We start from the raw sequence: 24,537 nt of genomic DNA on the forward strand, positions 1-24,537 counted from the left end.
TTATACTTGTTTTGGCGTATTTCGGTAAATTGGAACTACCATGCCATGTGGCAGACCCTTATTCGCGTTTCAGTCATAGCATCTCTGTCCCTCCCGCTATAAACGTAGCTGCAACTCTTTCGCACTCGCGAATATATCGAAGAATATTACGGAGTGTAGTGCGATCACTCAAAAATGATAAATAATATTAAATATGTTAAATCGTACCTAGTGATGGAAGTATTATCTTATCAAGCATTTCGCGTTATAGAGTACTAGCTTAAGCCCGCGACTTCGTCTGCGCGGATCTAGGTTATCGCGCGGTGGCGCCCTCTACCGGAATAAAAGGTATCCTATGTTGATCCTTGGGGTTCAAATATCTATATACCAAATTTTATCAAAATCGGTTCTGTGGTTTCGACGTGAAAGCGTAACAGACAGACAGACAGACAGACAGAGTTACTTTCGCATTTATAATATTAGTAGGGAAGTAGGGATTTTTGCTAGTTTTTATTAAATTGTTGGTGTTACCAGTCACAATCTCTAATATTATAAAATCGCTTGTCTGTACAGTCTTACAACAGTGGTAATTGTCTAATTTTCCGCCGCAAATATTTTGCCCAAATGAATCATTTCCCAACTGTTTATAATGGGCGAACGTTTTTTTTAACTTTAAGTACTTCAGGATTGTTATAAAACTAACCTTACCCACAGGGTTCTACAGGATAGTCCCGAAATATAGTTAATAATAATAGTTTACAGTTAAAAAATCGTTCGTCCGTATAAAACAGTTGGGAAAAAGCCATAATCCCATGGAAATTACCTGATGGCGTTACTTTCTTAATAACAAGAGCTTGATATGGCAATGAATTTCGCCCGCTTTCTACTCTTTCTTGTACGTCTGTATGTGTTAGTTTTAGAATGATGTATCCACAAATCACTTTCTTTTCCAAACCCAGGCCCGGCCACAAATTGGCCCGCCAAGGCATTTCAATTTGCCCGCCAACGCGTTCGGCCAGCTGGCTAATAGCACGACTAATTTTTCTAGCTAGATACCTCAGAAAGTAGTGACCCAGCGTCGCCAGATTTAAAAAAAATTGCCCACCTAGAAAATATATTGGCTAGCCTTGATTTTAAACGAATGTGGCACTTGCGTGTTTGCTTTGATTTCAGAAACCTATTTTCATAATATGCGGAGATAGCGGCTTGTATACCTCGACAGGTTCGTATTGTGACACTCTGAACCCTGTCGCGGAGGCTCTGCTACCTTTATCAAGATTATTTTGATAAATGCGGTAAGTGCTCACAGCGACAAGGTTCTACCTTGTGTCACATACAAACTGGTCAAGGTATAGTTTATTCGACGAAATGTTAATTATATTATTAAACTGAAAGCCTCAGTCACCTGAACTGTACTTTTAGGGTTCCATAAATACCTCAAAAGGGAAAACCTCCTAACTTATTTATTTGTGGATATATCGAACTATGTTTTGAAAACTATAAAAAATTTCCATTGAATATATTATATTAAAATAAAATCTAGTGTATACTGTACAGATTTTTATTTTTACTGTAATTTTTTTTAAATCGTAAGTTTGTGATCCATAGTTTCGAGTGAGCTTAGTGATCGTTCTTTATTTATATATTTTAAGTAAAAATAATCAAGTGTAGAGGGATTTATATTGAAACTGTCGATGTGGCACATGATATTATTTTAGGTCTTAAAATATACAGATGAATTATATATTTTTTTAATGTTTTTTGTAGTTTGCTTAAAATATGTTTGTTCAAAAAAATATTTATAAAATTCAGGGTTTTTCTAACAACGTTAAAGACGTACATACCAGGTGAGCCCTGTAACAGGAGCAAAAAATTAAAACACAGTTCCTGCTACTCAAATGGAAACAACCTTCAAAAATGAAGTAATTTTATCATAATGTTTATTCCAAACAAATTAAATGGTATTTTCAATGTACGGCATCCATAGCCTAAATGACATCGCCTGTCACGCAACAAAATGACGGATTTCGCTATTAATACAAGTTTTTCTAAAAAGTTGTAGAACTAAAATTTTTGCTATGTTACAGGGCCCACCTTTTATGTATTTCGAAATGGTTTTTCATCGTATTTTATCGGAAATATTTGCATTTCTCGTGCTCCACTCTCTCAATTAGCTTCAGTACCCACGTACAGTACTATTACTTGGAGTTAACACTTGACAGATGGGCGTGCCTTCAGTCAGTTTTCAACTTTGACGTCATACAGTTATTTCTCCGTTATACTGTAGCGTTTGGTATGAGGATTTGTAACTTGTCATTAACTTGTGAGCAAAATTTTAATTAAAAATTTTTGAACACGACTATTGTTCACGGCGTAGAAGCGTGCAGATATGTCTGATAAAAAAAAATCTCACAAGTTTATGAACTCGACTGTACATAGGTTAGAAATACCCTAGACAACACGTTCTGTTCATCTTTGTCCAGAGAGCAACACGTTGTATGTATTGGTTTGGTTTACGAGGTAGATCCGGCCAAGTGGGCGTTGTCTTCGCATCTATTAGGTTCCGTACTACAATAAAAAGAAATAAAATCTTGAGTAGGTAAGTTTTTCATTGATAATGATAAGTTATGTTTTTTTTTAATCGTTACTGTAATGTAATGGAGTGTGAAGCTAATTAGATGGTTGAAATAAATATGTATGTATAGAATAACTGTTTAATTTCGGTAACTGACATCCTTAATTGTTAACCGATAATTATCGGTTAATAATTAAAGAACTAACTTTAATAATAAAAAAAACATTTTAGCCACGAGAACTAGATCTAGTTTCAAGCACAAGTACCGAAATCGGTACGAAAAGGGTATAGCGACCCTAGCGCCATCTAGTCTTTATATAAACAAGTGCTGTATCTTGCATTGCGCTATCCATGTTTCTAAACCCGTCGAGCGACCTGGACACACACTGTCTACGCCACCTGTCCTGTCAGTGACTAAAAAACAGGCGAAGGGCGTGTCGGACACGCCTGAAATAGGGTTCCGAAGCCATTAGGAAAAAATTAAGTAATATTTTTCTAAGGAATCTTCCAAGTTTAGGTATATTTTATACCTTAGGCCGCTATTTACTCTTAAACTACTAATAATTCTCAAGCAAACATAGCCGTTAGTTTTCCTTGAAAGTTTGATATACTTACTACCATCCTGATTTTTTTCAAATTTTTCCACCCACCAGTTTAGATTTTAGAGAGAGGGGGGGGGGGACGCTCGATTTTTATGAAAATTTGCACTTTAAAGTTGAATATTTTGCAAACAAATCACTGAATCGAAAAATCGTTTTAGCAACCCCTTTGGTTTTGACCTATCCAACGATACCTCACACTACAATGTTGGATGAGAAAAAAAAATCACCCCCACTTTACGTTAAAGGAGGTACTCTAAAAAATATATTTTTTTTTAATTTGTATTGTACCTTTTTGTCGGCATAGTTTATATATTCGTGCAAAATTACAGCTTTCTAGCATTGATAGTCTCTGAGAAAAGCCGCGGACGGACAGACAGACAAGGCGAAACTATAAGGGTTCCGTTTTTGCCATTTTGGCTACGGAACCCTAAAAACTCGGTGAGAGGACTCTCGCAGTTGCGGACAAACTTCGCTAGGCGCTTGGTGCACCTCCGTCCGGGTCGCTCGACAGGTTTACCCTATAAATAAATACAATACAATATCTGTAATATGTACTAAATACAATATCTATTTTTACATATTTGCTGGAAAATATTGTTGAATGTCAAGAAATATATATTTCTTTAAATTTTAATGTGTGTTTTACTTTTCTCTGCAATAATTACCTACTTCTGTTGCTCAGTCATCGCCAAGACACTCCCACTTGTGCGACAATTAAAAACCGGCCAAGTGCGAGTGCAACTCGCGCACGAAGGGTTCCGTACCATTACTAGTATCTATACAATATTAGACATTAGAAAAAAAACACGTTTGTTGTATGGGGGCCCCCCTTAAATATTTATTTTATTTTAATTATTTATTTTTAAAGTGAATATAGGACTAAATATTCTAGCGTCTACCTGTTGCCGTTATTAATATCGAGCAAAAAACGGCAAAAAAATCACGTTTTTTGTATGGGAGCCCCCCTTAAATAGTAAGGCAGTTAAGACGGTTTGTGTGTGTTCTTACAGTGTGGAGGTGGCGGAACTGCAAGAGCACACGTTTCTTGCATAAACGTGTCTATCATTTAGGGCTCGGGTGAGTTATTTTTGCAGCCGTGTGTGTAACTAGGCCTCTAGGTTGGCAACGCATCTGCAATTCCCCTGGTTTGCAGATGTTTATGGGCGGTGGTGACCTCTTACCATCAGGAAACCCACTTGCTCGTTTGCCATCCAGTCGTATAAAAAAAAAACCATTCACTTCAACACTCGTGGCACTATCTATAATAATAATAAAATCGATTTTTTAGGCCACTTCATATCAGAACACTATATGTTCAAAGGGTATGAGACGTATACTCATACTACGGACCGCTGAATTTAATCACGTTCAACGTGGGGTATCATATGGAGCATCATGACTTCCCCGCTGTGCCAGGCAGCAAGCTACCAGAGGTAAGGATAGATAGTCTATGGTTTTCAATTTTTTTAATCCAGCTCCATGGATACTACGGATGATTCTGCCAACGCCGTGGTTGAAAATGTTGGAGGAATAAAAGAGTATATTATGCTCGAGGGTGCCCTCGCCTCGTCCATGCCACATTCACAGATGGAATTGTCTCGAACTCTTGTTTTAGCAAGGAAGACTGGAGTGCATACATATCCGAATCTTAATTGATGTTTATAGGGATCGATCTGGTTCTAAAGAACCATGACTTAGAGAACTGGCTGAAGTTTCCCATAATGTGTCAACTAACCTATTCAAATTACATGAAACAAGCATTCTACTAAATAATCATTCTACCAAACAATCATGCCACCAAAAAAATATTCGACCAACCAATGCAGTGCGACTTTCATTTCAGGTAAAACGTATAGCCGCAGAGTTCTATGACGACCTGCCGCAGCATACTAGCTATATGACGGTACTCTACGAATTCGTAATGGACCCCGACATAGGACCCTATGCCCGCATAAAGCGCCAGCAACAGGGTTTGGAGAGCTAAATAACTTGTATGCTGGTACATCCGCATTTATTATACTTACCAACTAATTTAGATATTATTATATTGCTTATTGTTTGTTGTGCTTGAGGTCCCGGTTTCGATTCCCGTGTCGGGGCAGATATTTGTATGAAAAATACGAATGTTTGTTCTCGGGTCTTGGGTGTTTAATATGTATTTAAGTATGTATCTATCTATATAATTATATCTATCCGTTGCTTAGTACCCATAACAAAAGCTTTGCTAAGCGTGATATTTATTTTTCATTTATTGATCAAACAAAACAAACTAAACTTTGGAACATCTTGAATGATAGTAAAATTGGGATCAATCAAATTGCTTTGTTTTTGAAACATGTTCGAAATTTGAATGTCATTAAAATAACCACAAACAACGAATTTTGTTTTTTAGGTTTGTAGCGTAAGACATTAAATTTGTCGCTCGCGTCCCTCTCTGTCCCTTACTACGAAGTGCACAATTCGAACTTCGTGTCTTGCCGTCTCGCTGACGCTTATATTATTTAATGCGAGAGTGAGAGGGACGGTACGATACGAACTCTCGCCGTCCAATAACAAGATGCAAGCGACACTGCTGACACGCTGACACGATGGCGACTTTCGCAATCGCAAGCCACCAAGTTCTCAGCTGAGAAAAAGAATTACAGAATATTTGTATACAAAAAGGCATATTAAGCATATTAAAATTGCGTATTTTAAAGACTTGTTTTATTTTGCAAGTAGACGTATACCCGACAAGTTTATCTGTATGTTGGTCATAGTTTCCGGTTCCGGTTGTGTGTTATATTTGAAATATTACAAGGACACCGATGACGATGTTGGCATATTTTTTCATTTGACAACTTCGACATTCGTTTACTTCTGTGATTGGTTACATAAATGAGCCAATCAAAAGCAAGGCTGTTACGTCAAGCGGACCTCTCGATACTAACGCCATCTAGCGATATTTCGCTCGCAGTCAATATTTTTTCGACAGACGTTTTTGGTGGGATTCAATAAATTAGGTAGTAGTTGCTAAAATGAAAACAAATTGTATGCCAAACATTTATTTTAAAATGTGCGCTACATCAAGGCAGTCTTCAAGGCACATCGTCATGTAATTACAGCAACAAATACAATTCTAATACAATATCTTCTACACATCTCATAGTAGGGTAGCCCATGATGCTAAATGGCGATTTACTCGAGCGTCGTGGGGATTTATTATACTAGATTTTGTAGATTAGTTGAAAAAAAAAGTTACATGATGTTTCCACTTCCAGTGGTGGGGGAAGTATGGGACAGAAGTATTTGCTTGTTAAACACGGTTGGCTATAAACCGGTGTTTTTTTTCGTATATAAGATCGTGTTGGGATTTTTTTCTTGGTCATTATATTCGATATGTCGTTATAATATAACTGATATCGCTGTAAACCAATAATAATAATAATATATACTCGGCCAGATTTTTTGCCGCTCAGTATATTTTACTACGTATTAAAAAAACATAATTTAAGCTATTTTAAGTAAAAATATATTTAAAAAAAATGAGATTCATCATTTTAAGTCCATGAAAGTATTAAACAACGGAAGAATAAAAAAAAGTGGAAGCGGCGGTACGCTTACTCGATGACGTAGGTATTCTCCATTAGTAAGTCTTTTTTTCCCGCTATCGTTTTTACATTCCAGAATTGAGCAAAATGGCATAATTACTGAAAAATCGGTCAAGTGCGAGTGCGAGCGACTCGCGCATGAAGGGTTCCGCACCTCCGCACCTCATGTTTCAGTAATAGCTTTTTGTAAAAAATTCTAATACAAGCATTTTTGCTGGCGGTACTTTTTGCCCCTGGTTACCAAAGTAGGTAGTCGTCAAGACGAATCAAATGAGACCAAAATCGATGCAGTCGTGTCGTTTTATTACAGAGTTCCTGTGGCCAACATCTAACTTCATCATCAGATCAGCTCTACGTCATAATAATATTGCATTGTCATCGGATTTATACATGCATGCAAAATTTCAGCTCAATCGGTTGAAGATATCCACTTCAAATTTAAGTTAAAATATTAATTCCACCCGAACAAACATAACTAGTTACATTACATTACAAGTTAATAAAAACATATCACAAAAATGTAAGCACTAGGTGCAAGTATTTTGAATAAAAAACAATTTTTAATTCTCATCCTCTTTGGCTGCCGCCCTCTCGGAGGCTGAATCAGACTCTTGCCATGCGCAGCAGCAGAAAAAAAAATTAGCTGTCAGTTTGGTTCATTCGCGGGAAATTCAGTGGACTTCGTATGTTGTGTAATTAAATAATAAGAAGCTCGAATAGTGTAATAAATTTTAAACTGTTTATAAACTTGTAATAGTGTTAAATACTTAGTATGTTTGTAAACATAGTGATTATACGGTGTGGATGTGGCGAGCGCTTTTATCAAAGTTGCTGGCTTCATTGAGGTTTGTGGTTCATAAATTGCTTTATTAATTTTGCACAAAAACGAATAAACCACACAATCAGACAGTCACTATATTATATTATCGAAGTTTTTATAAAACATCATTAAAATCATATATATATACGATATACGATAGATAGATATAATCTATACGCTGTATTACGCTGTTTTTACAGTTTATAAAAAGTGTGAACAAACCGTTTTCATAAAAATTCTTGTATAAACACCTACTGGATCGAATCAGTAACACATTTAATCTTTAATTCGTGTCTTTTAAATAGACGTCTAATCACTGTTTTCACTAAAATTCACATGATTTCAATATTCAATTTTCATTTGAAAAATCTTCGTCAAAATCTGACGTTATTTTCAAAACACGTGTATAAATAAACTGTAGTAGCATAGACTAGCGTACAGATGGTGGAAAATTTGACATTTTAAAAATTGATTAATGCTCGATTATATAAGCGATTTTAATACTTACCTTAAAATATAAATAAAAATTACTGCTTTTACAATTGAATACACAGTCCTTGGAAATAAATCAAGTATTGTAAATATGTAATAAAATAGACAAAAATACTTTGATCTAAATCAATCAATTTACTGAACAGATTACTTATTCTGCAATAGGCTATAGGTTTTCATATCACTAAATGTCTGTGGTCGGGTTAATGGCGTCTTTGTTTACACTTTTTATAAATTGAATTGAAATGTACACAACTTGTGCAATAGCAATACCATAGATACTTATCCTACATTTAAAAATTAACTTAAATCTATTAATCAGTTATTTAATGGCCATTCAAAACCATTGGACGGATTTCTTATAACGAATAAGGGCTTTACTTATATTAATTAAGCTCCTGATATAATATCTTGTAGATTCAAAGTCAGATAACGACTTGATACCAATAGACCTCGACTTATTATAGTAGATCGATTCGTGACTTTATAAGATTCTGATATATTAAATAGATGTCTATAACGCAATCACCATTGAAATAGATCTTCCGAAAAGATCGAAATTAGTCTGACTTTATGTTATATTGTTTGTCAATTTTGTTTATTTACTTATTTAGTACAATAAAGAGTTTGTTATTACTAAATAAGAATAATCGTGACTTATAATTGATTTTCCCAGATTAATCAGTTTGTTTTTCAAAATAGTAGGGAGTTTACCTACTTAACCCCGAGTATCTAGATTACTAATTAATGGCATAGTATCACTTCGTCTAAAAAACAACTGGCCTAAGTAGCAAGTGGTCTAAAAAGCAACTCGTCAGTGCACCAGGGCCCGGACCCCAGGCGGCCCTCTAACCTAAGCTTTGAAAAGAGAGAAGCATAAAAGAAAAGAGAAACAAAATGTTGTGAGCAGGCTCTAGCCATTTTTTTAGGGTACTTAAATGTTTTTGAAGGCCAATAAAAGTTCAAGCTACGTGGAATGCAGGATGATGGCCGGATTCTTTCTCTATGCACCGGGGCCCTCGTCCACCTAGCTACGCCACTGAACTCGTCCTAACCTGTTCATGTCGGAAACTTAAAAAATACAATACAATGACTCATTATTGAACACAGTACAGAAAACAGGTGTATAGAAAGATACAGGTAGGTAAAAACATAGGTTAGGTTAGAGTTGCGTCAAGCGCGAAGCACCTCAGCCATGCGGAATAGGAGCTCCGCGCGGAGCTCCATCGACTTTGATTCATAGAATTAACGATGAACGGAGAACGACTAGACATTCGGGGAACTTTTTAGACCACTTGTGACATAGACCAGTTGCTACTTACAGCTGTTTTTTAGACGAAGTAGTACTAACCCCAATTCGGGGTTATGTAGGCAACCTGCGCAGATCAGCGCAAGCCCGCCTTAGTCAATATAACTATGATCTTCATTTTACCAACGGACTTCCAGGCGGGGGGAGCGTCTTCACCCTTATGTAGTTCCATTGGGCCGCACGAAGTGGTTCCATCTTTCATAGTGCGAACTGCTAAGGAATGGAATTCGCTCCCGTCGTCTGTATTTCCGGATAAACAACCTAGGGCTCAAGGCTAGAGTGAACAGTCTGTTTCTGAACCAGTGAGATACACCTTAGGCATCATCTGCGCTTTACATCAGGTGACCAGTCACGATCACGGTCAGTTTTACGTTAAAAAAAGTTCTGTGATCCTAATACTAAAGTCTATCAAACAGGCGTCTCAAACCTCTCTACCGGTAGAGGCGTGGTCTCATTGTCTGTGTCTTCTACCTCGCTCTTGCTCTTCTCCGTCTCCGTCTGGCATCATATGTGGGAGGCCGGCATGGTGGAGACCGCGCTGTGGGGTGTGGTTGGCCGGGACCCGGCGAGCGATGCGTTCAGTGATGCCATCGTACCCATCTATAATGAACAATAGGATTTTTGTTATTTAAATTTTCTTATTACAAGTTATGTTTTATAAGTTTTCATCTAGATTTTAGACAATTAAAATCGAATTAGAATTGGCAGCATGTCCAGCCAAGTGTTAAGAAAAAGCAGTCTTGTATTTATTTAACCAAATAATTCGTTGAAGTCAACAACGATGCCTATTCTTAATTAAGATTGGTTTTTGGAATCTTTTTGTATTTTTTATTTCAACTCCAAATTTTTACTTTTACGGTCATCCCGTAAAACCTAAATTGTAAATACAAACTGAAATATAGATGCACAGAAAAACCAGAAAAATAAGACCAACACGGGAATCGAACCCAGGTCCTCGGTATTCCGTACCGCGTGCTATACCGCTACACCACTGTTGGTCAACGGCACAGACACGAATTTCCCCTATGCACCACATATCTCAGCTTGTTTGTTTGTTGTGGGACCTGGGTTCGATTCCCGTGTTGGTCTTATTTTTCTGGTTTTTCTGTGCATCTATATTTCAGTTTGTATTTTCCTATTCTTAATGTTGAACTTGGCTCTCATTTCACATTTATGTTTTTCCTGTTAGTTTTTCTCGATTATTCCATAAAAATGTAATGAAAATTAAAAATGTGGTCTGATAGAACTCTTCTTAATATATAAGTTAATGTGTCTACCGCAATAATTATGCGTGATAGACTTTTATATTCTTTAAAAACGAATTAATATTTATTAACGGTTAAAAACGGGTAAAAACGCAACATTGCCAGCTAGCAGGTATAAACGCTCTTAAAGAGTGTCTCAGGAGACCGTAACTATAGCAACGAGTGACGAGAAAAAGTTGATCAACCTAATAAATGCCTCTATCTCTCTCCAACTCACCCTCAAATGCGCCAGATCCTCCAGCTTCGTCAAATCGCACAGCTCCAGATACAAGCTATACACCAGTATCCACCCGTAAACACCGCTTACGCAGAACACGACCCAGCACAGACACATGAGTATGTTGTACGCGAATATCATGTCGTTCACTATGGCGGCGAATATGAACGCCACCAAGCGGAACAGAATGAACACGCCGAATGTGTAGAGCCAGGGTGCTATACGCTTCTCGTGTTCCTGGAAAAATATATGTTGATTGTTAAAAATTGGCCAAGCGCGAGCACGTGAGGTTTCCGGGGGCTGGTATCCAGGATGTCACTACCAGATTATTGTATTGTCACCAGATTTCTAGGTACCAGTTTGAAGTTGGCGCCTCAGCACTACCCAGCAGGAGTGGACCTATAGTCGTCTACCTGATGGGTTTCTATCACTCCTCGCTCGTGCTGAGGCACCGACTTCAAACTGGTACCTTGATTAAGGTTAAATAAAAAAGTTTATTATTTCTAGCTTTTCAGTTTTTTCGGGGGCTTAATTTTTTTGGTAAAAAGTTTTTTCCGTGGGATTCAAAATCCGGATTTACTTGAGAAAAACATTTACAAACTTACACCAATCAAGAAAAGTTGACAGTTGCTTCAACATGTCAAAAATTTGGCAATTTGGGCCTTAAGAGGTGCAGTAGTAATGGCACTGAACGTTAGACTTAAAAAAAAGCTAAATAAATGAGATGAGATGATTTACCTGGTTTTTATCCTTTACTATGAGCTACAGTGCGGCATGAATAAATGATACATGTATGGATTAATGTGTGTGGATGATCATGAAGTGAAAGAGCACCGGTCTGTATGTTAACATCCTCCTAATACTATAAATATGAAAGTTTGTGAAGATTTTAGGATGTTTGGAAGTTTGGATGTTTGTTACTCAATAACGTCCAAACTGAACCGATTTAAGTGAAATTCGGTATGCAGATAGTTTGCGTCCCGGGGAAGGACATAGGATAGTTTTAATCCCAGAAAATTGCATAGTTCCCGCTACAGCTAGTACATTGATATGTGACACAGACGTATCTGTCTTGCACGTGTGGTCAAAGGGCTCCCACACAAAACAGCGAATTCGGATCGCATTGCAAAAATCTGCGAGCTCGCAGGATGCATCGCAAAAACGTCCGATCTGATTCGCATCGCGCATTCCTGCGAATTCCTGCGATAAAATATATATTAGGTGTGGTGACCTGCACTAACGCTTTGCCGCACGTAATCGCATCGCAGCAATTCGCATCCTTAGTTCATGCGATGCGGCGTCGCATCGCATCGCATCGCAGTTTTGTGTGGAGCCCAAAGTAATAGGTTGTAATTTATAAAGTTCTATAGAAGCTTATGAAAAGAGGTGCCATCCTACATTTTTTACTCTGTAATGTAAGGAATTAAACTCATGTATGAGGGTTTCTTGACAGACGGAAAAAAGCTCGTACCGCAAATCGATGATTTTTTTGAGAACTTAATGTACATTATGATTGGTTTTTTGGAGTCTTTTATTTTTTATTTCAACTCCAAATTGTTTACTTTACGGTATTCCGTGAAACCATATTGAAAAGTTCGTATCGATAATTTGATAGCTTAGTAGGCACATCTCTTGTCTGGGTGAGCGGTTGGTTCCGAAAGAGTGTGACGTCTGTCGACGCAACATAGATGTCGCTAGTGCTGCTGCTTAAGTAGCGAAGTAGAAATAAGCAACACCTAAGATATTTATGCATAGGAAAAATTCGTGTCTAGATTCCTGTCCAGCAGTGGTGTAGGGGTTATAGCACGCAGCACGGAATGCTGAGGACCTGGTTCGATTCCCAATGCTGTCTTTCTGGTTTTTCTGTGCATTCATGTCTCAATATTTTCAATATGTTAACGTACATTGTTTTAAGGTCAATTTTGATGACGTATTGATTTGAGACACGAGATTTTTTTAAAGTAGTGACGATACCGTTAGATGGCGTTAAGCTGTGTTTCCACTAATGTGCGAGGATGTGTTGCGATGCGACGAATGTGTTTTTCATTAACCAATAGAAACGCTTCATTTACCTCGCCTCGCACAGCACATCTCTGGTGGAAACAGCTGAGCGGAGCGAGGCAGAGGTAAATGAAGCGTTTCTATTGGTTAATGAAAAACATTCCTCGGAACACATCCTCGCACATTATTGGTGGAAACGCACCTTTAGTATCGAGATATTTATTTCTTTCAATTTTTTTGCAACTTTAGTCATCCCGTAAAACCCATATCGAAAATTACAAACTGAAATACAGATGCACAGAAAAAATAAGACCATTCATTTTCACAGACGCGTGGTACCGCGATGTTCCATCTAACCCGGGCTTATTCTTTTTAATAATTTTATTATTGACTTCTAATTCATCATCATCATCATCATCCCAGCCATATACGTCCCCTGCTGGCACAAGCCTCCTCTCAGAACAGAGGCTTGGCCATAGTTCCCACGCGGGAGTGCGGATGGGACTTCACAAGCACCATTGAATTTCTTCGCAGTTTGTGCAGGTTTCCTCACATGCTTTCCTTCACCGCAAAGCCTGGTAATTTCAAATGTAATCCTTCTAATTAATTGTTTTTATGACTAAAGTCTGGAATAATAATATCATTTAATTTTTTCATTTCATTTCATTTCTGGATTCGTCCAGTGGTGGCGTAGTGGTGTAGCACGTGGCACGGAATGCCGAGGACCTGGGTTCGATTTCCAGCGCTGGTCTTATTTTTCTGGTTTTTCTATGCATCTATATTTCAGTTTGTATTTTCGACAAAGTCGTCAAACGGACTTCAAAATACTAGCGCCGCCAACTAACCTGTCAGAGTAACCCTCATTGCTCTGAAGTCTGAACTATATTTTTTGTATGAGCTGGATAGATAGTGCTGTACCTTTCTCAGAGCGATGATTAAGATGATGCCCGTGACGAGCACGGCTACGGAACCCAGCCACGAGAAGAGCGAGAATATTATCAGCACATTACGAACTGGAAAAAAAAAAACTTTTTATTAGAACATTTTTAATACCATAAAGTCAGGGTACTTTGACCCATTGGACCCAACTTTGCCTATATGAAAACCACATTAAAGAAGGGTCCAATTAAAACATAAAAACGTGATTGATCATATAACACCAACCACATGGCAAAAATGAAACCAGGACCGAGTGAATCCCAAGGGTTACCTTCAGGGCCAAAGTACCCCTTAACTTAAGTACCCTATGGTACAAACTTTTTTTGCTGACTGTACTTTTTGTGGAATAAATAAATGAATTGTCATTCAACTTACATAATATGTAATGTATTTCAAGGCAATCAGTCCTCTGGATATGAACTTTCAAGATCCAACAACAGAAAAGCTAAATAAAAGCTTATAATTAATAGGGCCTACCTACAGACACTGCGAAAGATCCTACTTAAATCCTAGATCAGTCCTATTTATCATAAATTTTACGCGACGCACACGCAGCAGTAGCGGCGTTAGGGTAGGGGCCCGTGGTGGGGGCGGCGGACTTAAAGGGGCGCCTTTCAGTCCGGCGCTCTGGGCGGAATCTATACCTACTTTCTAGCCCAGGGCGCCGGAAGTGCTACACCGGCAATTATACGTTACGGGGCAATGAATGACTGTGTTTTGAGACAGTTTTGTCTTTCGGAAACTTTTGTCCTCCCTTTTTTTCCGAACTACGCAACACTGTGGTTGCTCGATATTTTTAAGGTACGGTTTTAAGGTGTGTTAAATATGATTTTAATCTAAACTTCGTTTTCACGCCCGTAATAACAGACTTTGAAAGCCACACTTAAAAATCTCACGCAACAGTGGCGCCATCTAGAAAGACAGAAAACGATAGCCCTCATTGGCTCATTCAGTTATTAGCCAATAGCAAGCAAGACCGTAACGCCAAAAAACCTCACGATAATAACGCCATTTAGCGATATTCCGCAGGTCTTTTAACCCTCATTCATAACCATAATTCATCTGTTTTGATTTACAGTTTAGTTAGTAGTTTTCCTAGTTTCTGTGGGCCCTATAGAAATCAGTTATTACAAGCTTTTATTTAGTTTCACCTGTTCCGTTATCTGTCTGTCAGTAATCAAATCTTGCAAGATAAATTTGACCAACTTCCATTAGTCAGAGACTTGAAATTTGGAATACTTATGTAATACAATAATCTAGTAGTGACATCCTGGTAGTCCAGCCAGGATCGTCTCCGCAGGATGGAACGTTGAAAACGGTTAAAAGCATAGACTTGAAATTTGGTATGCAAATTTAGCATGGGTGACAATGCAAGTACAGTCAGCAAAAAAGCTTGTATTAAAAATGTTTTTTTTTATGGTTAGGTTATTTTACATACCAGGCGCGCTACCAACATAGACGAACTGGAAACTGAAGGCGTAGAACCCGTAATGTACGGAGCCAGGGGCTGCCATTCCCAAGCAGTACAGGTCGAATATACTCTGAGCAAACGTGAACAGAGCTATGAACTGGAACAAGGAAGCGTAATGTTTTAATTAAAACTACCATGAACCATAAGAGACAGACACAATCAATATAAAAAAACCGACAAACTGCAAGTCGGACTCGCACATCGTGGGTTCCGTGCAAATTGTGGGTATTTAAGAATATCTAGTGCTGGCAAGCCAAGAACTCGGCATTAAACAGCGTCTATCGTCCATAGTGCAGTCTCGCATCCTTACTTTTTTCGTAAAGGAGACGCAGCTATGGAGCGACTTGTGGTCCAGGGGAAAGTCGAAGGCACTAGGCCACGAGGTAGATCGCCTATGAGATGGACAGACCAGGTCAAAGCAGCAATAGAAGGACCACTACACGCAAGCATAAGGAAGGCGGCTGTCAGGAGGAATGGGGCGTATTGTAAATAAATAAATAAAAATAAATATCATGGGACACTTGACCAATGATGCCTAGTCCCAAACTAAGCAAAGCTTGTACTATGGATACTGGCAACGGATAAACATACTTATATATAATACATACTTAAATACTATTAACATCCAAGACCCGAAACAAACATTCGTGTTATTCACACAAATATCTGCCCCGGCCGGATTTCGAACCCAGGACCTCAAGCTTCATAGTCAGGTCCTACACTTAAGCCGCTTAACTTGTTAAGCTTGCTACCAGCACCTAGAAAATGATGACCACGACCACTCTGTCAAGAGTGAAACGACGAAGAAGAGTGCTAGCAGAGCCCTTCACCTAAGCAAAATGTATGCAGTGTGGGGTAATTTTATCTATAATTACCATCTGGTTTATAGACATAGACAGTCAGACATGAAAAATTATGATTTTTCCGATTTTTCTTATTGATTGCGCTATAATCCCTCATCCAAATTTTAAATTTTCCAGGATAGCCGGAATTACCCTAAGGCACAGAATATATAATAGTACTAACGTACAGAATGGCACGTCCGCCCGCACGGTTCGAGTTACCCACCCTCAAGCGCAGATTGCAGAAACCGCAGGAAGCAGTCGGGTGCGCGACGCGATGTATGTCGGCCGCACGGCACTAAGTTCGGGGGCAATCATTTTGCGAAATGGTAACGGTACCCTACCTACTTCCTTTTTTAGGGTTCCGGAGCCAAAATGGCAAAAACGGAACCCTTATAGTTTTGCGATGTATGTCCGTCTGTCTGTCTGTCCGCGGGTAAGCTCAGAGACCGTTAGTACTAGAAACCTGTGATTTGGCATGAATATACATATCAGTCACGCCGACAAAGTGGTAAAATAAAAAAACCGAATAAAATTTTTTAGGGTACCTCCCATAGACTTAAATAGGAGTGATTTTTTTTTGCTCGACTAACCCTATAGTGTGGGGTATCGTTGGATAGGTCTTTTAAAACCATTGGGGGGTTCGATTTTTCTATTCAGTGATCTGTTTGTGAAATATTCAACTTTAAAGTGCAAATTTTCATTAAAATCGAGTGTCCCCTCTAAAATCTAATCTGTTGGGTGGAACAATTTGAAAAAAATCAGAATGGAAGTAAATATATCAAATTTACAAGGAAGATTATAGCGGCTAAGATAGCTTAAGAATTTTTAGTAGTTTAAGAGTAAATAGCAGCCTAAGGTATGAAATATACCTAAACTTGGAAGATTCCATACACAATACGAAATCCTTAGAAATATATTATTTGATTTTTTCTTAATGGCTACGGAACCCTATCCTGGGCGTGTCCGACACGCTCTTGGCCGGTTTTTACCTTTGGGTACGGAACCCTAAAAACTAACAAACAGGGACAAATAAAAGATTTTGAAAAATGTTAAGTGGTTATACCAATTTTTTTTTAAGGGTTAGAACAATGACTTACCACAGACAAACAAGCTGTCAGTAGGGAGCCCCTCTGGAGGTCCAAGACATACGCATCATGGAGGATAGGCTTCTGGTACCATGGTACCCGCAGTGACCGGACTGATTTTGCTGAACGGAGATTCGATGATGATCTAAAGAACAAGGGAATAAATATCATGGGCTTGACATCAAGACATTTTAAAAATCTTAAGTTAAAAAAAAGCTATGGTTACGGTACTAGTTGTCAAACTAGATGACCTAACCAACAAAAAGTTGGAAAACCCCCAAATTTGTCACTTCAAAGTTCAATATCTCAAAAACGGCTGAACCGATTTTGATGAAACATATCTAAGAACCATCGCTAGAAAACCTGCTTTCAAATAAAAAAAACGTATTCGAATAGGTCCACCCGTTTAAGAGCTACGGTGCCACAGACAGACAGACAGACACACAATAGCAGTCAAACTTATCACTTAAGCGTTGGGCGTTAAAAATAGAAGTGATCATTAAAACTAAATTTCAAATGTGGGAGTTGTCTGGTAGCCCAGGATGAGTTGGTATTATTTCGTCTAAAAAGCAGCTAGTAGCAAATTAGCAATTGGACTAAATAGCAAGTGCTCTAAGAAGCAACTGGTCTAAGTAGCAACTTCTCTAAGTATCAAGTGGTCTAAAATTCTTTGACTCAAAGTCGACTCGCGGAGCTCCTATTCCGCGTGGCTGAAGCGCTTCATGCCTTGATGCAACTTTAACCTAATCTACCTATGTATGTTATTTCAAATTTTCGCCAAAAACAGGTTAGGTTCATTTATTCATTTATTTGTTGCAACCATGTTATTATGAGATGACAAATAAATATTAGTGCTATGGACCCTGCTAGGGCAAAGCAACAACTTATTCTAGGATTGATGCTAATATTAATATTTTTACTTAATTACCTACTGTCATAAAATCAAATCTCACAAATTACATTAAATCATATTAGATTATTACACCAGATAAATAAAACAAAATGTCAAACTAAATAAAAAATAATGCTAGTATTAGCGCCCAAAAACAAGATGGAGAGACGACATCCGCCTAACACTGGGACCTTACTGGACTAGGGTAGCAGAAGGTAGAGCTCAGTGGAGAGAGCTGGAGGAGGCCTATGCCAAGAGGCACGCTGAATTCAGAAACATAATATAGAATAGAACACTTAAACATGTACTGGTGAAGTTGTAGAGAATTCAGTAGAGGGCTATATTATATATTATTAATATTAGTATTTTAAGATACAGGCTTAGCCTAGTTTGGCCTCTGACGGATTACTAAGTTTATATATTATCTCTTTTCAAATAAATTATTTTGTATTTTTTTTTTTTTGGTCAATTTTTCTAATAATACTTAACAATACTATACTTATGTTACTTACTTGGTCTAACTCTTCCATGTATTTTACAGTATAAAAGCATTTTATCATTAAAAACTTCTTTAACCTTTTGACAAATGTGTTATATTTTTGTATAGAATATCTCACTGTAGAGATTGACTTGATGTTAAGTTTAGTGCAGTTCAGCGTAGCTTTAGTTTTTCAGTGTAGCATTTAGCATAGTTTGGATGACTGGATGACAATGCAAGAACAGTCAACAAAACATACAGTTGAGTAAAGTTTGCATTAAAAATATTTTTCACTTGTCATGCTTGTAAAGTTCGTGTTTATGACGGATCTAGGTGACATAAAATGACTTTTTACGCTCTAGTGCATAAAGTAAAATCTTCATCTAAGACCGGCAATCAGGTGTTAACAGCCACAATTTATATACAACTAAAAATCAATCAAATAAATCAATAAAATTAAAAATTTATAATTTTAAAGCAATCCATGAAAAATAAAAGATAGGTACCTACCTAGCAAGTGACCAATTGTTTCCTATAATTTCCTCTCAATCGAAGTGAAAAGCAGAGTGTAAACCTCAAGCATTAAACCCAATTACCCTCAACATATCTATCCACCATGTTGTACAATTGTACATGTTGTACAATCTACTATTTTACTAAGACTTTTTGCTCTTATATTTTATCTAAGCTTAAGTATGTCAGCCTCATGGGAAGTCACAGAAAATTACATTAAATACTGCCTTGCCCACAGACCAGTCTCTGTGTATAATAGCATACCTAAGACCTATATTTCTTAATTCCTTGATGTGATTCAGAGAATAATGTAAATCTATATATATAAAAGAAGAACTGACTGACTAACTGACTGACTGACTGACTTATAGATCAACGCACAGCCCAAACTGCTGGGTCTAGAAACTTGAAATTTGGAATATATGTTCCTTAATAGGTGTAGACGCGCACTAAGAAAGGATTTTTCGAAATTCCCACGGGATAGGGAATAAATGGGATTTATATTTTCAATTCAAAATGCCCTATTTCCGTAACTATAATTATTAGAAACTTCAAATTTGGCATGCAAGTAGGTAATACTAACAGCTTCAGGATTTTACCGAATTCCCACGGGATACTGAATAAATGGGATTTTTATTTTCACTTCAAAATGACCCCATTTGCGTAACTATAACGATTAGAAACTTCAAATAGGATCGCAGAAAGTATTAAATGTCTGTTACTCCAAATTTAACGCAAGCGAAGCCGCGTGCAAAAGCTAGTTTAAGCATATTCATCATTGCTGCTCTTTGGATGTGAAGCTGCGGCTCTTTAGTTCCAAACTTTATTTATGCAAGTTCTATTATATTGGTGTCAAGAAAAAAAATTTACTTTAAAAACTGAAATTTTGTAAATTGTAATTTTTGTTTTGACTTCCGACTCAAAAGGTTGCCGACCCATGTTATAGTGTAATGATCCATTATTCGCAATATAGCATAACAGAAGTAAGACATGCATGAGCGAAAAATCGAAGTTCGTATATTACCATACCTCACTCTCGTATTAAATAATATTAGCGACAGCGAGACGGCAGGATAAGAAGTCCGAATCAAGCACTTCGTAGTATAGGGCCTTGCCCCATGCAAAATGTATACAACACTGCTGTGTCAACGTAAACAATAGTCTCGAAATTTACGAAGTGGCTCATAAAATTATCACAGGAAACTTACTTGGTAGTGTAATGCGAGTACACCGAAGGCGTAGAGCGGTACGTTGACGGAGTTTTACGCCCATACATATTTGATTATTATGATTTAACTTGAATTAATAAAAAGGTCGACGCCCAGTCGTCGTGACAAGTTTTCTTACACTGTACTTATATCACATAAAACTGCCAACTGAAATCGATAAATGGAATGTTTAGCTGCACATAGATTACGTAGAATAATAAATATTAACGGAAATATTTAACTTTACTAACAAATTAAATGATAAAGCCACACCTCCCTTCGCTTTCGAATCGAAGCTTGTTGTTGTCAATGTTGTCAGTTGTTGGATGTTTAATTTTTTTTTTTTTTTTTTTTAATTCGTCCGTTCGGACAGGCTAAAGTCAGGGACCATATCGCCTCGTCATCAGTTAATACTTATAATTTATTTCAACTTCTATATATTATTTCCATGTCAATTAAATAAAATTTCTTCAATATTTTTCTTTCCCAACGTTGTCATATCCAATAAAACTTCTTCAGTATTTCTTTCAATGTTGTCATATCCAATTAAACTTCATTAGTATTCTTTCTATATTGTCTTATCCAGTTAAACTTCTTCAGTGTTTGCTTTCTATGTTGTCACATCCAATAAAACTTCTTCAGTTATAGTCAAGTCCGGTGTATAAATATTCAATCCAGAAAATACAAGATAATTATTTAAAACTTCTATGTAACCTACATAGATGATCCTTTAAAAATCCCTGTAAGGAAATAGTCTGACAGCTCTGATTTGACGCCTGTCAGTTGATTTTACCAATTACTTAACTAACCTACACTACACTGAAACGATAGAAAATTAGGATATACAAAGAATGAAGCAATATTATAACTTTGTACATTAATGAGACAAATTATATTTCTTTACTGTTGATACAATGAAGTTGTACAGTTGTTCATATGTAGAATGATTCTTTAACAGCTCTTGAACAGAGAGCGGGACCAGATGTGGTTCTCCGTAAATGCGGATTAATTCGTCCATCAGCACAAGGCGCTGAATGCCGAAAGACGAACAATGATAAACTATATGATCTATAGTTTGATCCTCATTTGACTGACACAATTCACAACGAGGATCACTTATAATTTTCATACGATGCAAATGATGATTGGCGAAAATGACCTAACCTAAGACGACAGATTGTGCTGTAAAAGCTTATATTACGATAGATATTACCTTTACGTAACCAAGATACAGATTGTAAGTTTACATTTAAGGCAGCATACCAAGAACCCTTGTTTTCTACTTGCACAACATGATCCCATTGTTTTTTCCACTGAACATACATTCTTTGTTTCAGTATTGGAATAGCATCAGTATATGGGAGTAGGACATCAAAACTAACATCAATAGATGGAGGAGAGTTTGCAATTGACTGAGCCAAGAAATCTACATTTTCATTACCAGATACGCCTATATGTGAAGGAGTCCACATGAATTCGATAACAAATTTGTTTTTTATGTGAAGCTCAGACCAAAGATCTTTAATTAGGAAAATTAAATAATTTGTATTAGATTTTACTTTATTATTTTTTATAGCTTTAATACACTCATACTATCACTGACAATTACCCATTTACATGCCTCTTTTTGCCTTGATATGTGCTTCAGTGCACAAAGAATAGCGAATGCCTCAGCTGTGAAAATACTAGCATGTTTGTCTATTTTGAAACCAAGACCCATTTTGTTTTCGGAGTTGTATATAGCTGAAGATACACTAGACTCATTCTTTGATCCATCTGTATAAATGAATTTAAAACCATTCCATGAAGCTAATTTCTCATATACTTGTTCCTTTCTGGAGAGACCATTATCAATCACAACATTTATAGGACTAAATTTACTTTCATAAGGCCCATCGAAACAAGGTAAGTGGTTATTGCTTTTATGTATACTAATTTGATTTAAAAAACTGCTAAATTCAGATAGGCCCTGCAAAACATAAAAAGATTTTTGGAAAGGCAATAGATTAATATTCAAGAGTTCTTTTAAAAGGTGGTTGTCATATTCAGCATGTAGTTTTACAACAAATCTTTCTTCAAATATGCAAGTCTTATTGTTACTGGAGGGAGATTACACTCTACTTGTAATGAAACAATAGGAGTGGTTTTAAATGCTCCAGTCACAACGCGCATGCACTTATTTTGAATTTTTTCTAAACTCTCTATAATTTTATGGTCTGAAGCAAAACACATAAACCCATATTCAAAATGACTGCGAACTAAAGATTTATAAAGCATAAGTAATATTTTGGGTCAGCCCCCCATTTGTACCACGCAATGACTAAGGATATTAAAAGCTTTATTGGCTTTGACTTCTAAATGCTCAGCAATTTTTTCCAGGATAAATTGTGACAAAATATGACACCCAAAAAACTGGTATCTGTGACTATTGGCAGAGGTGTATTATTATCTATATATATAAAAGAAAGTCGTGTTAGTTACACCACTTATAACTCAAGAACGGCAGAACATATTTGGCTGAAAATTGGTAGGGAGGTAGCTTAAAGCCAGGAGACGGACATAGGATACTTTTTATCCCGATATTCCCACGGGATAGGGATCAAATCTCAAAATAACAACCGCTGGGCTTAGAGCCGTGAAATTTGGTATGTGGGTAGCTGGTTCCGAATAACAATAGGTTACTTTTTATCCCGATATTCCCACGGGATACCTAGGGATAAAATCTCGAAATAACAATCTCGGGGCTTAGAGCCATGAAATTGGTATGTAGGTAGCTGGACCTCTGGAATAACACTAGGTTACTTTTTATCCCGATATTCCCACGGGATACCTAGGGATGAAATCTCGAAATAACAATCTCGGGCTTAGAGCCATGAAATTTGGTATGTAGGTAGTTGGACCTCTGAATAACACATACTTAGGTTACTTTTTATCCCGATATTCCCACGGGATACCTAGGGATAAAATCTCGAAATAACAATCTCGGGGCTTAGAGCCATGAAATTTGGTATGTAGCCATATCTTAATATTATTATGAAAATATAGAAGATAACAGATAGTGTTTAGCGAAGAGAAATTTAAATCGGTTGCAAATAGGATTTATAGTGATTTTTTGAAAAATCTATAAACATGTCTCTTTTTCAAACGCTTTTCTCTATGCAGCAAGTATGACGGTACTGGCGTGTGACGTCACATGCCAGTATGTCTTTCTCTGTCTAATCTTGAATTTCAAACCTTTATAACTTTGTTATTTGAAAAGGTAGCTTAAAAATTGTTTTTCTATTCTATAACAGGCATTGTGTAGTTTTAATATATAAAACATATACAAAATAGTCAAATACCGTATTGTTCACATTCACAACACAACCTCAATGAAAAACCACAATATAAATTTTGGAAATAATAATTATAATAATGGTGTCCTAACCGACTTTGTTTTATTTAATCCTTATTATTCTAATAAACTTTAACGTAATGTTTATTTATACTCATTCAGTTACGTTAGTAAAATCCTACATTGTAGCTAAAAGTTAACACGACATTCATTGGTTGCCTGTTAAGTAGGCGGTACGAAGTTCGCCGGGGACAGCTAGTTATACAATAAAGAGGGCAAAGTAGCTTTAGATTTTAGACCAAAAACGACAACTTTAGACTTCGATGGATTAACTGCGCAGATTTAAATAAGAGAGGTAATTATGGAGTTTTTGTTAATGCTAAGTTTAAGTTATTTATTATTGTGTTAGAATTATTTCCAGATAAATATACAACAGGTCATCGGCAAATTGTAAATTTTTTGATATTAGGACCCATTACCAAATTTAAGCGACGTATATACAGAATGAAGATCAGAGGGGATAAAATCCACCCTGACAAACTCCTATGGAAGATAGTCGAGGACCAAACAATTCACCATCATATTTCACAAACACTTTTCTACAAGATAGAAATTTTTGAATCCACTGTACAACTTTAAGTGGAATACATATATTTAACAGTTCTGTACATAAAATATCAATATTTACATTGTTAAAAGCACCAGTAATATCAAAAAACACTGAAATAATTTGTTGTTATTTTTGATGCTTTTCAGTATATCTAAATGAAACAAAGATATGCTTTCACGTGCTGAACATCCTCTACGAAAACCATACTGATTGTTTGGAAGCAATCCATTATGTTCTACATAATATTCAAGACGCTGCTTAAGTAATTGTTCAAAGACTTTTCCTGCGCATGATGTTCAATGTTATAGGACG

General features: G+C 36.9%; 2 protein-coding genes and 2 long non-coding RNA genes across 5 annotated transcripts; 3 read left to right on the forward strand and 1 right to left on the reverse strand.

Annotated features, from left to right (window-relative positions):
- Positions 1-7: 7 nt before the first annotated feature.
- Positions 8-3,790, forward strand: LOC141443910 (uncharacterized). Its single transcript, XR_012453092.1, has 2 exons — positions 8-251; positions 474-3,790. It is a non-coding gene; the product is annotated as an uncharacterized lncRNA (long non-coding RNA).
- A 724-nt stretch (positions 3,791-4,514) lies between these two features.
- Positions 4,515-5,140, forward strand: LOC141443911 (sphingolipid delta(4)-desaturase DES1-like). The gene is made up of 2 exons (XM_074109285.1): positions 4,515-4,589; positions 5,000-5,140. Exons 1-2 carry the CDS (start codon positions 4,542-4,544, stop codon positions 5,138-5,140), a joined length of 189 nt encoding a protein of 62 aa, XP_073965386.1. The 5' UTR covers positions 4,515-4,541.
- A 2,550-nt stretch (positions 5,141-7,690) lies between these two features.
- Positions 7,691-20,620, reverse strand: pasi2 (Protein). Of its 2 annotated transcripts, none has more exons than XM_074109286.1 (7): positions 20,533-20,620; positions 20,282-20,449; positions 17,203-17,335; positions 15,228-15,357; positions 13,769-13,863; positions 10,850-11,086; positions 7,691-9,967 (listed from the first exon to the last, which is right to left on the reverse strand). In XM_074109286.1, exons 2-7 carry the CDS (start codon positions 20,347-20,349, stop codon positions 9,872-9,874), a joined length of 759 nt encoding a protein of 252 aa, XP_073965387.1. In that variant the 5' UTR covers positions 20,350-20,449; positions 20,533-20,620; the 3' UTR covers positions 7,691-9,871. The 2 variants fall into 2 exon arrangements, with proteins under 2 accessions (XP_073965387.1, XP_073965388.1); XM_074109287.1 differs by having other exon boundaries at positions 20,555-20,592.
- Positions 20,621-21,217: 597 nt separating this feature from the next.
- On the forward strand, positions 21,218-21,834 carry LOC141443875 (uncharacterized). The gene is made up of 2 exons (XR_012453086.1): positions 21,218-21,518; positions 21,619-21,834. It is a non-coding gene; the product is annotated as an uncharacterized lncRNA (long non-coding RNA).
- The last annotated feature ends 2,703 nt before the right edge of the window (positions 21,835-24,537 follow it).

The sequence above is a fragment of the Choristoneura fumiferana genome, chromosome 28, assembly GCF_025370935.1.
Source record: "Choristoneura fumiferana chromosome 28, NRCan_CFum_1, whole genome shotgun sequence".
Classification (NCBI taxonomy): domain Eukaryota; kingdom Metazoa; phylum Arthropoda; class Insecta; order Lepidoptera; family Tortricidae; genus Choristoneura; species Choristoneura fumiferana.